Below are 12,081 nucleotides of genomic sequence, written 5' to 3'. Positions count from 1 at the left end.
CCTGCAGGCTAGAATAGTCAGATAGCAGTCAGAAGCTGTACTAGTGTAGATATCAAATACGACGAAGGCGTGTGGTTTTGAAAGGCTTATAGTAACTTTTCCATTTCCCAAACCAGTATGTACAGTAAAATGAGCAGCATGATGGTATTTTCTTTGAAGCAGAACGATTATCCCTGTTTTTACTTCCGGCCCCGGTTGAACGTCTTCAACGGATCTACCTTCTTCTTCACTCCGGCAAATTTCCGGCCACTGCCCTTGCCGCGATTCTTCTCTCTTGCTTTCCTGATGCGGTTCTCGTTTTGTTTTCTGAAGCTCACGAAGCCGACGTCTCCACTGGAAAGACCCTTCTTGCCCTTGGCGGGCATCAGGTACTCTGGGATGTGTTTGAGGTGAGGTTGGACACGTGCGGAGCGCAGCTCGTCGTCGTGGCGCAGCTGGCGCAGCTCTTCGGGGTTCTCTTCGAAGTGGCGCTTGAGTTTCTCGCTCTTGATCAGCTCTTGACGGATTTCCCGGGCACGGGCTTCCTGTACGGCGAGTCGTGTTACGGCGCGGAGAGCGTCGGTCATACGATACCGGAAGGCTTCGACCTGCTTCATTTCGAAGTGATATGGTTTCACCTCGTGGCCGAGCTTGCCTTGCCGCTTGACGATCTTTGCAAGGACGGACTCGTCATGCTTGGAGGTTGCGGTGGAGGTAGGCCTGTGTTTTCCGTGCTGGTCCTTGGGGACGACGAATGATAGCGCCATGCCGGTCTTGCCTGCTCTTCCGGTACGGCCGATTCGGTGTGTGTAGGACTTGGAAGTGGAGGGAAGGTCGAAGTTCAGAACGCATGCAACATTCTGGAAGTCAATGCCGCGGGAGATTCCGTAGTCTTTCTCTTTTCCTGATACCTTGCGGCGCTTGGACTTCTCTTCCGGCTCTCCCTCATCCTCGTCGCTTGACCCTGCTTCGTTGGTGGTTTCCTTGGACTTCTTCGACTTCCGGGCTCCGATTACCTCCTGCTCGTCTGCGGCGATGAGGATATCGTAGACACCCTTGTTGAACTCCTGAACGACGTGTATACGGGAGTTGATAGGCAATTCAGAGTTCAGCACGCAACTCTTGATTCCAAACTGTTCGAGGAACAACTTCACGCGATAACAACGGTCGACATCGTCCACGAAGATAATAACTTTCCCTTTAATCAGCTGAAGCTTGAAGATGACATAGGTTAACAGGAACTTCTCGTCTTCCGCGCATCTAGAGCAGACAACATTAGCCACCGAAGCATAAATATCAACGAAACTGGCATGAATCTCACCTGACAACAAATTGACTGACACCGGCACCCTGGTCATCCTTGTCTTCTAGTTTCAAGGTTACAGGGCTCCGACAGAACAAACCCTTCAGAGTATCCACCTCGTCAGTGAGCGTAGCACTCATGAGGAAAGTCTGCACCCCACGTGGGATAGCCTTAGCCAGGGCATTGATATCTTCCTCGTATCCATATGACAGAACCAGGTCTGCCTCGTCGATTACAAGATGTGTCAAGTTCTCCAGGGACAAGGCGGAACTGCCAAGATTGGTGACAACACGAGCGGGCGTCGAAACAACCAGATCGGGGTAATCAGCCAACATAGTGCGCTGGACAGCATCCGAAACCTTTTGTGTCAGATTCACAGAGCGTACATCCTTTCCGCAGAAGGCAGCGAAAGTGGTAACGACATTCTGGACCTGTTCCGCAAGCTCTCGAGTGGGGACGAGGATAAGGCCTGTCGTTGCTTTCAATGAAGGGTCGGTCTATAGTACGTATGATTAGTATGGCTATACTCGAAAACTCGAGATAAACATGATAAAAGGTATACGAACAGCTTTCTTCTGAAGAATTGTCTGCAGAATGGGAAGTACATATGCGGCAGTCTTGCCAGATCCGGTCTTCGCACGAGCTGCATCTTATCAGCGCCTGGTGATCTCCGACAGATCGCTATTCAGAGCAACACATACCCAAGATGTCCTTTCCCTCAAGCGCCAGTGGAATCGCCTTGGCTTGAACAAGTGTGGGCTTCGTAAATTTCTCTTTGATCAGAGCTTGGCGCAATCGCGGATCCAGGTTAAGGCTCTCGAAGTCGGCGTTGTCGTCCTCCTTCTTTTCCTTCTTGTCTGCGGCCTCCGGAGAGGGAACATCGTTTGCGTCAAGCTTCCGCTTCATAGTGTCAATTAAATAAGTCCAAGAAACTTCGAGTGTCCTTGGTTTGGGTGGCTTTTGAGGTAGTGAAGATATCTGCTTGAAAGTTTTCCTCATCGGGCGGTTCAGAAAATCTGTCGGGCGGTGAGACTTTGGGTGGCAGTATTTTCTTTTCGGCCCCACCGCTACAGAACTTTATTATCGTTATCAATTTGGGAAATCATAAACATTGCCTGCCCATCTCACCTTACTCCATATCTGAACATGCTTCCATGGCCCTCGGTCGAGCTATATAACAATCAATGCATGCTGGAGCAAAATATTGTTCATTTAAATATAGTGGCCACTATATCCGATCTTTGACTACTACATGGGGAATAGTACTGGTGGATTCAAACTACTAGTGTTGAAATATATCCTTAAGGCAATATGGAACATTTCACAACTTCAAGTCGATATACAATGAGTTTGTAACAGAAATCAGTAAACTAACGATGGTTTTAACATGTGAGGGTGCAATCATCGGAAGTCTCGTATTATCTCACAAAGGAAGGCGTAATAGTAATATATCACCATGCTATGCATCCATTAACACAATAGATACACTCGTGGGCCATGGTTGAGCACGGCTGCCATAAGTTAATCCCTAGTGGTGTAGCACGATAGAGGAAGAAAATTGAATGCGACGAGGCTGTTGAAGATATGATGCATAGCAATAGATAACGTATCAATGGGAGTAGCAAATCAGGGTTGCCTTAACACATATCAGCAGGCCATTCGAGCAATGGCATTCGTTTGGTGGAAGGGGTCGACAATGTGGTTATCAAAGAAGAACTCGCAAGAAAGCCAATGATCGTAGCCAAAATAACAGAAAGGACGAAGATGAAGCAAAGATTGCCGCTGAACCACATGCGAGGTTCTCCATTGGAGGTCCCTTAGTAGCCAAGTTCGGTTTCCCTTTTGGCATATAAATGGAACTTGGCCATGGATTCCTCGCTGATATTCCCAACGGGAAGAACCCTTTGGTTATGTTCAACTGTATAAATTTTACCAAAGTTCAATCGAGACATCATGTGTAGCTTTTGATACGGCTCAGGAGTTACCTCCAGGGGGTCCTTTGTCATTTTTGGCTCGTTGGGACCGTACGCCGGTCGTGTGCCTTTTATATAGATGATTGCATGTTTCGAGGGATCCACACTCGCTTTGGCGACGCCCAGACGGCTGTATGTGTGCACCGGGCTAAAGGCTTCGAATAAGTATAAGTTGTTAGATACGAACACCCTCTAAGCGACTTACAAGCACCATGCACACTGAGCTTGTTCCTTGAAGACTACCATGCGGCGGATATCAGTGAAGATCTTGGCGCCGAACTTTCCATCAGTTATCAATTCACGATCACTGGCATGGCTTTTGGTACCCCCTTTCAGAGGCGCTGCATTTCCCATGCCCTCGTGCCAGACGACAGCAAAAACCTGCATATATAGTTAGGTGAGTGATGCAATCTCGGGAGAGACATCCGTACTCTTCCAACTTTGAAAAACGTCCTGGGATGTTCCTGGACTCTGTAACCTGGTTATAATCAGTCCATGATCTTCCACATCATGAGTAGCTACTCGAATATTGAAACGTACGACTATCAAGCGGTTCACTGGGTGTAGGACCGGAAGTGACAGGCGGGGGAATATTCTGGTGAGTGAATTGTCCGTTCTGTGACAAACGTCAAATTCAATTATCCTGCCAGTTTCAATCCTTCTATACTCACACTCGTGGCATTGTTGACCGATGAATACCCCTTATTGTCTCTGGTATACCCAAGAGATCCAGGAGAAGGTGGCCCAATCGTGGCTTTGGAAAGCGCATATGTCACATTGTCCACACTTTGTGGATGAGGTAGATAACCAATGTAACCCTGACCGCCTCCGGTGCCATGGCTAGTCATGGAAGGTAGGTGATGACCAGTGTGAGATATATTGGCATGTGCTGACTGAGGCTGGCCCATGAAGTGGCCCTGCCCGAGAGTATAGTTACCGCCAGGATGGGTGGCACTAGGTTGTTGACTTATATCAGTCATTAGGAAAACGGTATTGCTTTATGGAGCTCGCAACTGTCTGACTCACATTGGTACTGGGGGCTGCTCGTTAGGGGCCTGGAAGGGAAGCCTATGGTTACCCTGATACCTGGGAGAATTTGCATACTCGGGCGACGGTAGAGTTGGCTGGGAACGTGATAGTTCTCTGTCGTTAGGCGTCTTAGCAGGTATATCTACCAAAGAAAGTCGTGTTGAGTTGCATACCCCCTCGTGGCTAAGACCTGGTCATACAAGTCGCGGCTCCCTTGTGGTAAGGCAGAGGCTCCTAAGCGATGCTATTAGTGAGATGCTTAAAGCGGCAGGAGTAAAGCTAGGCCCCCTTACCACTCTGACGGCGGCGGGTCGGTTCTCTTCTTGGGTCCCGGTCGGAAGCCATGATCACAGCATCTCCTTAGGGCAACATACAAGAGACGACACGGTTGGAGGGGTGCCAAGTTGGGCTTTGTCTGAACCAGCGTGATCAAGAAGAGTTGGAATCCTGGCATTGTGCCTGCAATGGTCGGATGGGAATCGGGCTATAAATCCTTCCAAGAAGTGCGATCGTCCATTTTCGCTGGACGCTTGGAATGGTAAGAGAGGATATGCGGCTCTTTTTTTCTGGTTCTCTGCCCCATCCATAGCCATTCCGATGTAATTCATCGTGCATTCCCTGTCGACATTAAGTCGAGCTGCACGCCATCTGCCGCTGGGTCTTTGTTGGCACACGCTGAGTCGCAGGTGTGGGATGCACCTGACGTTCGCTTCCGAAAAAGAAAAACAGAGAAGCGATATTTCGCGAGGACCGGAGGGTTTGGTGTCTTCTTGAATTCCGGTTGGTCTCCTCCATGGTTGCAATTGGACTCCTTGATCGCTAGACAGCATTCACTGTGCTTTCTTTTGTTGTTGATTCCCCGCCGGAGACATGGAGGGTCCGCCTGAAGCGCCAATAGACCGTTGGTTCATTTTCTTCTAGCGTCAGTCTAATACTCTAGTCGTCGTCACTAACCAACACCGGTCGCGGGCCAGTCACCATTCCAACCCATATATACGAGTCAGTCTCACCGTTAATCCGGAACCGAAGGAATGAAATATGAAACGTGGTTCAGTGGCTGTCGTCATCCACTAATCTACCATATGTTAGGATCGTCGTTCTCGAGACTCAAATTCCCGATGTAACCATCCACCGTCTGTATGTACTCTGTCCGGTTTCTGCCTGTGGATTTGCTGGAAGGTTGCACAGCGCTTTGTTTGCTGATCTCGGATTCATCCAGGAGACGTGTCATACAAAGGCACCTTCCAGTGCTGAGTCAAATCCATGCGGGAAGAAACAAATAAGACGACCACCACAAAGAAAGAAGAAAAAAAGAAAAGAAAAATATCAAAAGAAAGAGCAACCCAAAACGGGGCGCTGACAAGAACCGGAAATAGGAGCCGACATCGATAAATGATTTAATAAATACTTAGTATGGCCCCGGCCCGTCCCGCAGTGGATGAAGCGGTTTCTTTGGGCGTTGTTTTGCTTTCCGTTGCGTGAACAGTGGTTCTGCCAGTCATGTTCGCATGGAAAATGCCTGAGAACATGCCAAACTTGGCCGATCGTGTCCGAAAATATTTGAGGTGGAATTGGCATTCTTCGTCCCAGCAGAATGAACCGGTGAGTCCCGTTTATTTGCATGTCGATGTATACCATAAAGACCCAGTAACAGCCATGGATTCTTGCTCTTCTTGCTGAAGCACTACTATCTGCTACACAATTAATTATTACTCACATTTGCATATGTGTTCTCGCCCATCAGGATCAAAGTGACGAGCGCTCTACGCAGCCGTTGCCTACGGAAAAGTTGGAGATGCCCGGGGAAGCCACGCATCCTTCTGGAACGCCCTCACCGACTTCTCCAGAAAGTCCACCTGGATTGGATTTGAAAAATGGATCGGGGCCATTCATTTCTACCCAAAATTTCTCCTCTGCCAGCTGTTATGTTGAAGTTAAGGAATCCCTGTCCCATCCCCATGAGGGCTCACCCGATATCAATTCCCCCTTGAATCCGTCTGAAAATGAAACTAGTAAGGGCGCCAATGCTGGTATTTCACTTCTGGGCAGATCTAAAGACCCACAGGAACACCAGACTGTGCCAGATGGACCCGATACTGCGCACATTGCTAAGATATTGAGCGCCAACAATAAATTATTAGCCCTGCAGAATAAGGTTGCCCTTAAAAGATCCGAGGTACAAGAGCGACGCACGGCACTAAGATTCAAGAGGGAGGAAGAAGCCGATATCAGAGCGCAGTTTATCAGACATGTTACCGTGGCTCAAGGTACTCCGACAAGCATTCAGTCATTGCTTCAGAACAATGAAGCTCTTCTTGACGCCACTGGTATATACTCGGACATGGAAGCAGAATATAATAACGCTGAAAGCGAGCTGGAGCGGGACGAGTACACGCTTACTACAGCTATGGAAGACTTTGCCCGTTTATCGCATGGTCATCATTCTCTTCCGACGCCCAATGAGCCGCCCCTAAGTGATCACGATGGTTTTAGTGACGTGAGATCAACTACCAGTTCAACCTCAGAGGATCCTTCTGATGTGGTGGACTATATATCCTGTGTAACCGACGTCCGCATGATTCAAGAGCGATTGAGTGAACTGGACAGGGAGTGGTTGTTTATCCAGGAGAAGAAAGAGGAACGAGAGTCCTTGAATATCCCCATGGACGATGAGTCTATGGAGTTTCTTCGCTCCTATGAAGCAGAAAGGAGAGAGATCTGCGACGAATTATTCCATATGCAACAGAATATGAATCAGCTGCGGACAGTTTGCTTCGAAAAAGGACATTTGACACAAGAGTGCATCCGGGGCCGTGACTTCGTATATGAGCTTTATCCAGCTGCTCCTCCCAACCAGCCGGAGGATCCTCTGAAGGCCTCTGTAGAAGAGGATATGTCTCCTTTCGACCCTATCGAGGAGAACGTCAGTCAGAATAAATTCGTCAACAAATGGCTCCTTCACCGGCTTCGACAATCAAGCGTTGAGATTGGCCAACTCAAGTCCTTACCCGAGATCAAAAGCCTATGTGATCAGGGGTACGATGAGCAAAAGGTCAGTCAGTTGTCATTGAACCAATGGTTTGAGGACGAGGCCACTGTATCTCCCCCGCCGCCACCAATCACTAGTGATATGAGCGTTCAGGAGCCTGGAAGTGTTAGGGATACAGTTTCCGGGAGCCATTCGATTTGAGGAGTTTCTTTGACACTGAACCGGCAGAAGAGCATCTCGTATGACACAGCCATCCAGACGAACTTACTCCCTCGCTCCCTCCCCCTCTTTCTTTTTCTTTCTTTGTGACTTTACATTATGTGGTTTGATTTCTCATTTGTCCCAGTTGACGTTTCTGACTCCGTTCTCGCCATCTGATCCTGGGTTCACTTCGAACCTGTTATCATCTCAGATCGTTATTCGCGCTGATTTCGGGCTGTGTACACATTGTACTATAACTTGGTAAATTGGGATTGTTGGCGTTTGTTGAATTACCGATGGGAGTTTTCATTTATTTTAGTGCATTCGGCCATCTCTTTTCTATTCTTTAAATTCCTTTGGCATTTGCAAGGTTAAACCCACCACAATCATTCTATCTACTATCAAATTATGAGTCAGGCATCTATTGTCCTTGAAGATACTTCCAAGATTATAACCATGGATCTTCCTCAAGAGTTCAAGATAGTAAAATAGGTATAATCGTATATAAACCTAAACAAATGTTCTTGGTGAACTATATTGCATTGACACATTTATTTCATTGATTGAGTTCCATTAACCATGACCATATCCATACCCATACCATTCATAATATAATAGACTGTGATCCCGATACTCTTGTGTTTGTGTCCATTCCATTCATATTCCATGCGCTTGTCGTGTTGTTTGAAAGAAAGTTCAAAATAAAAGAAAAAAGCATACTATTTACATTTACCAATAGAGATTATCGTGAAAGTTCTGTGGGTAAGAAGACTGCAGATCTCACGAGTATCGAGTTTCATCGCCGTCACTGTCACTAAGACTGTCGCGGCGACGGCTCCGTCCTCCATCACGGCGGTATCCCTTGCTCAATCCTGGGATCGGGTGGTGGTAGCTCCTGGTTCCAGTATCCTCTGTATCAACGTTCGAGTACTGGTATTCGGAGCGCGAGGGGGCAGACGAAAAGTCAAGTGGCTCGGTGTAATGACCTGGCACGGACCGTTTCTCACGCTTGCGGGGACTGCTCTGGCGCGAGGACGATGTCGGAGGTGCATGGTGACGTCTTTCGCGACGACGATTGTGGCGGCGAGTAGAGGGTTCGCGGGTGCGGTGATGCTCTGTTGGAGGCTGACTCAGGGCCTCTTCGGTGCCTGGGGTGAAAGAGAAATCACGTCGCGTGCTCTTGTGACGGCTCGGCTCGTAGGCGTAATCGCGAACCTGGCTCATCTCGCTCTGCTGGTAGTAGCTGGGTGGATTGGAAGTGTCGTAGTCACTGCCGTAGTAGGTGCCGTCGGCCTCGGCATTGATGCCGCCGATTCGGGCAGGCTTCTCTTTACGGTACGCGCGCATGTCTTCATCCGCCTCGTTCTCATATCGCTCGTTCTTATGTCGTCCAAGGAGTTTCTCTTTAAGTCCGCGCTTGCGCCTGGGTCCGTCTTTCTCTGTTATTTCTGTCGCTGTGTCGGTGTATCCTGAGACCGTGTAGCCGTCGTCATCGTAGCGCTTGCCGACGACACTGCCGCCCCCCAGCTTGGTACTCTTTGTCGCATTACTTAGGGTTTCGCCGTCGGGTCCCTTGCGTCGTAGAACTGTCGACTTGTAGTCTTCCCAGTCTCCCTTTCGCCAGATGAATCCACCGTTCTTGGCCCAGAAGAAGAACCAGATGGCAGCGAGAACGAACGCAGCTCCTATGAGGGCAAAAAGCGCCAGCAGGCCCTGCATGTTGATCTTATGCGGGTCTACCGCGCCATCACCTGGGATGTACTTCGATGACCCATCTCGTGCTACGAGGGAATGGGGCTTTTCCGCGAGTGACGCTGTCACCGATCGTTCAGTGAGGGCTTCGACCTCTGGTGACGGCTGAATTTCTCTGAGCACGTCATTGTTGTCGGGAGTCGGAATGCTGGGGAAGTCGTTCCCCACTTGTATAACTGGAGGCATGTTGGGCGAAGAGAGTAGTCAAGAGCACGTAGCTCAAGACGGAACTCTGATGCAGTCAGTTGGTATGTCCGATGAGGTAATATGACATTCCAGATTGCACAGGAATGTGGATATACCACCCGCTGGCGAGTGTACGAATGGTCGGAATTCTTCGTCTGGCGGTTGCGGTCCACTATCGTAGATTAGGCTCGATCGGGATCGTAGATAGGCGGTATGTTGGAAGGTATTCGTAGACTATTTGCTTCTCGTGTCAATAGACGCTTGATTCTTGATTAGTATGCAAGAATGGAGAGTTGTAGATATTGAGGACTTAGGAAGCAGAAACAGTTCGATCGCCGCCCGAAATTGCGGTGGTTGGAGTAAATCGAGAGGCTGGGGAATGACGCTTTTCTTTTGTTTGGGTGATCGCGTTGGACCGGCAACTTGCTGAGTCAGCGTTGCTTATCTTATCGGTCCTTATCGAGACAAGACACCACCTATTGTTGATCTCAAGGGAAGTCAACCAAAGACCTCTAGAATCTTCGTTTTCTAACAATTTTACCAGACCAGAGGATGGATATCTTCCCGCAACCGCTATCGGAGGCGCCAAGGTGCACGTACAATCGAGAAACTGCGAGTTTCGGGCCCCGCGTCCAACGCCGCGCCGAACCTGCGGATGGCTTTGAGTGACTACAACGGCACAGTGATATCATTGAACAGCTCCTTGTGTATAGTTAATGGTAAACAAGCTACGGGAGGTACTACAACCTTCTCGGACATTGGGCATCAATACCAGCATCATCTATCATGATAGTGAGTAACGATTTCTTGGCATCGTGCAACTCATAAAGCAACTCGCAGTGACCAAATCCATCGGTTCCGCTGCTGAATGGAAGCGCTGCCTGGTCGAAAAGCAACACCCTGGTCCCGATGCACTGCGTTTCTTGAGCCAATCGGTAAGGGGACGGCTTTCAAGGAGACAGCATGACGCAAAGCTTGGGATAAGGTTAGATCCACTCAGCCTCAGCTGTGAAATGAGCCAGGATAGTCGGCTGATTTGAAATGCGTATCTTAGCCAGTCATTGTAAATGTACTGCAATGTGTTCCATACTCTGCGATCGTGACAGCAAATCTCATGCGGACGGGAAACTAAGCCACTGGCTGCATGGGACTCATGTAGCTGACTGCCAGAGTACATCCATCCCTTACTTCTAGTCAGATGACTCATTATCAAGGTCGACCCTGTAGAATAACGATTGTTATTCGAAGGTCTCCAGCCCGAGCCCATGAATGTGATAGAATGTGACAAGTGAAGCCGTTTAGTGCCCAAAAGCCTTATTATCTGAACCGCTCACAGTCAGACGTCATCGCTAAATACGATGCTGTGGTCGTGTGCCCCGAGATTTCCAGCATCCCCTGTAGAGAACTCTTGACTGAATCGCAGAAACAATAGAAGTATCGGGCGAGAGTCATCCGAGGCAAACGGCTATTTGTCAAGTCTTGAAACAAAGATCTAACAGTTTGCTCGTATTTAACCAAGCACCCGTGAATTCGGATCGACATTTGTCGAGGATAATTTTCTAGCGCGCTTCCATGCCGTTGATACACCGAACGCTCCACTGAAGGCCTGACGGGTAGATGACTGGAAGAAAATGTGATACTGAGTATATATTGCCTGGAAATAAATAATAAGTGGGGTTTATGCCAATCAAGGAACGCTACTCCGTATGATCCAAATGCAAAATGATGGACCGTGAGAAACCTACTGCTGACTCTGCAGATTCTGCCCCTCCAGTTGCGACATTTTGCGTTGACAATACTCCGGATAGAGTAGGAAATGGTTTTTTTTTTTTTATTAAATACCAATTTTTCTCTACGAAATATGCCTCAGTGGAGGCGATACATTGTGATTGGGCTGCGATCTTCTGCAGCTTCCGAGGTCTTGGGCAGCGATTGCGGAGTGAAATTATCGTACCGGCTGAGGTGAGGTTCTACATATATAATCGTAGGAGTCATGGTGGCAATAGGCTTACCCGTGTGTTCGATAGTACATTGAATGGGCCATAGGGAAACGGATTGAAAATAAGAGAGGTGGAAGAAGAGTATTAGGTATCTGAAGGTAACACTAGTCGTCGGTATATACTTCAATTCAAAGACGGTTATCTTTGTCCCACTTCCGTGGATTGGCTCCGTTGAGAACCACGGTTCCTAGTCAGAACGGTAGTATATGGGCTGGGCCTGACAACAACCAGAAAACCAACAAGAAAAGAAAGGAAACTGCGGTAGACCAATATCTGTCATATCCAAAACCATTGAGTTATTATTAGATGATATGTAACATCCCGATCTCCTGCTGTGTTCAAATCCGACCTTTTTAATACGTCAATGGATGAACGGGGACGAATCTGCAGGTCGTCTGTACGACTGTTTGGTATTGTTAAAGTGGCGTTGAAGAGAAGAATACTCGACATGAAAGTAAGGATGAATCCTGACTTGCTTTGACTTTGCTGGAACAATTCGGGACCTGTGGATTTAATACTAAGTACTAGTACTCGTCCATGCCATCGGTCAGGGTACTATATACATACATACCGGTCACGGGTATGTATGTATGTATGTCGACTTCGCCCATCAGAACGGGTAATAAATCAGCAAAAAGTCGATCAGGCATCAATCGCACCAGTGGATTT

General features: G+C 48.2%; 4 protein-coding genes across 4 annotated transcripts; 1 reads left to right on the top strand and 3 right to left on the bottom strand.

Moving 5' to 3' along the window:
* Positions 1-179: 179 nt before the first annotated feature.
* dbp9 (ATP-dependent DNA/RNA helicase) lies at positions 180-2,281 on the bottom strand (the record flags this gene model as incomplete). Its single annotated transcript, XM_015545520.1, has 4 exons — positions 180-1,239; positions 1,301-1,779; positions 1,849-1,925; positions 1,984-2,281. The coding sequence occupies 4 exons, from the start codon at positions 2,279-2,281 to the stop codon at positions 180-182; spliced, it is 1,914 nt and encodes a 637-aa protein (XP_015412533.1).
* An 818-nt stretch (positions 2,282-3,099) lies between these two features.
* On the bottom strand, positions 3,100-4,629 carry ANOM_000261 (uncharacterized protein; the record flags this gene model as incomplete). Its single annotated transcript, XM_015545519.1, has 7 exons — positions 3,100-3,403; positions 3,461-3,636; positions 3,687-3,733; positions 3,796-3,871; positions 3,927-4,221; positions 4,282-4,474; positions 4,578-4,629. 7 exons carry the CDS (start codon positions 4,627-4,629, stop codon positions 3,100-3,102), a joined length of 1,143 nt encoding a protein of 380 aa, XP_015412534.1.
* Positions 4,630-5,784: 1,155 nt separating this feature from the next.
* ANOM_000260 (uncharacterized protein) lies at positions 5,785-7,474 on the top strand (the record flags this gene model as incomplete). The annotated part of the gene is made up of 2 exons (XM_015545518.1): positions 5,785-5,886; positions 6,029-7,474. The coding sequence occupies 2 exons, from the start codon at positions 5,785-5,787 to the stop codon at positions 7,472-7,474; spliced, it is 1,548 nt and encodes a 515-aa protein (XP_015412535.1).
* A 780-nt stretch (positions 7,475-8,254) lies between these two features.
* ANOM_000259 (uncharacterized protein) lies at positions 8,255-9,412 on the bottom strand (the record flags this gene model as incomplete). The annotated part of the gene is made up of 1 exon (XM_015545517.1): positions 8,255-9,412. The coding sequence occupies one exon, from the start codon at positions 9,410-9,412 to the stop codon at positions 8,255-8,257; it is 1,158 nt and encodes a 385-aa protein (XP_015412636.1).
* Positions 9,413-12,081: the final 2,669 nt, after the last annotated feature.

Source organism: Aspergillus nomiae, assembly GCF_001204775.2.
Source record: "Aspergillus nomiae NRRL 13137 chromosome Unknown contig00001, whole genome shotgun sequence".
Classification (NCBI taxonomy): Eukaryota; Fungi; Ascomycota; class Eurotiomycetes; order Eurotiales; family Aspergillaceae; genus Aspergillus; species Aspergillus nomiae.
Note: the sequence above shows the minus strand (reverse complement) of the source record. Positions and strands in the feature narration are given on the sequence as shown.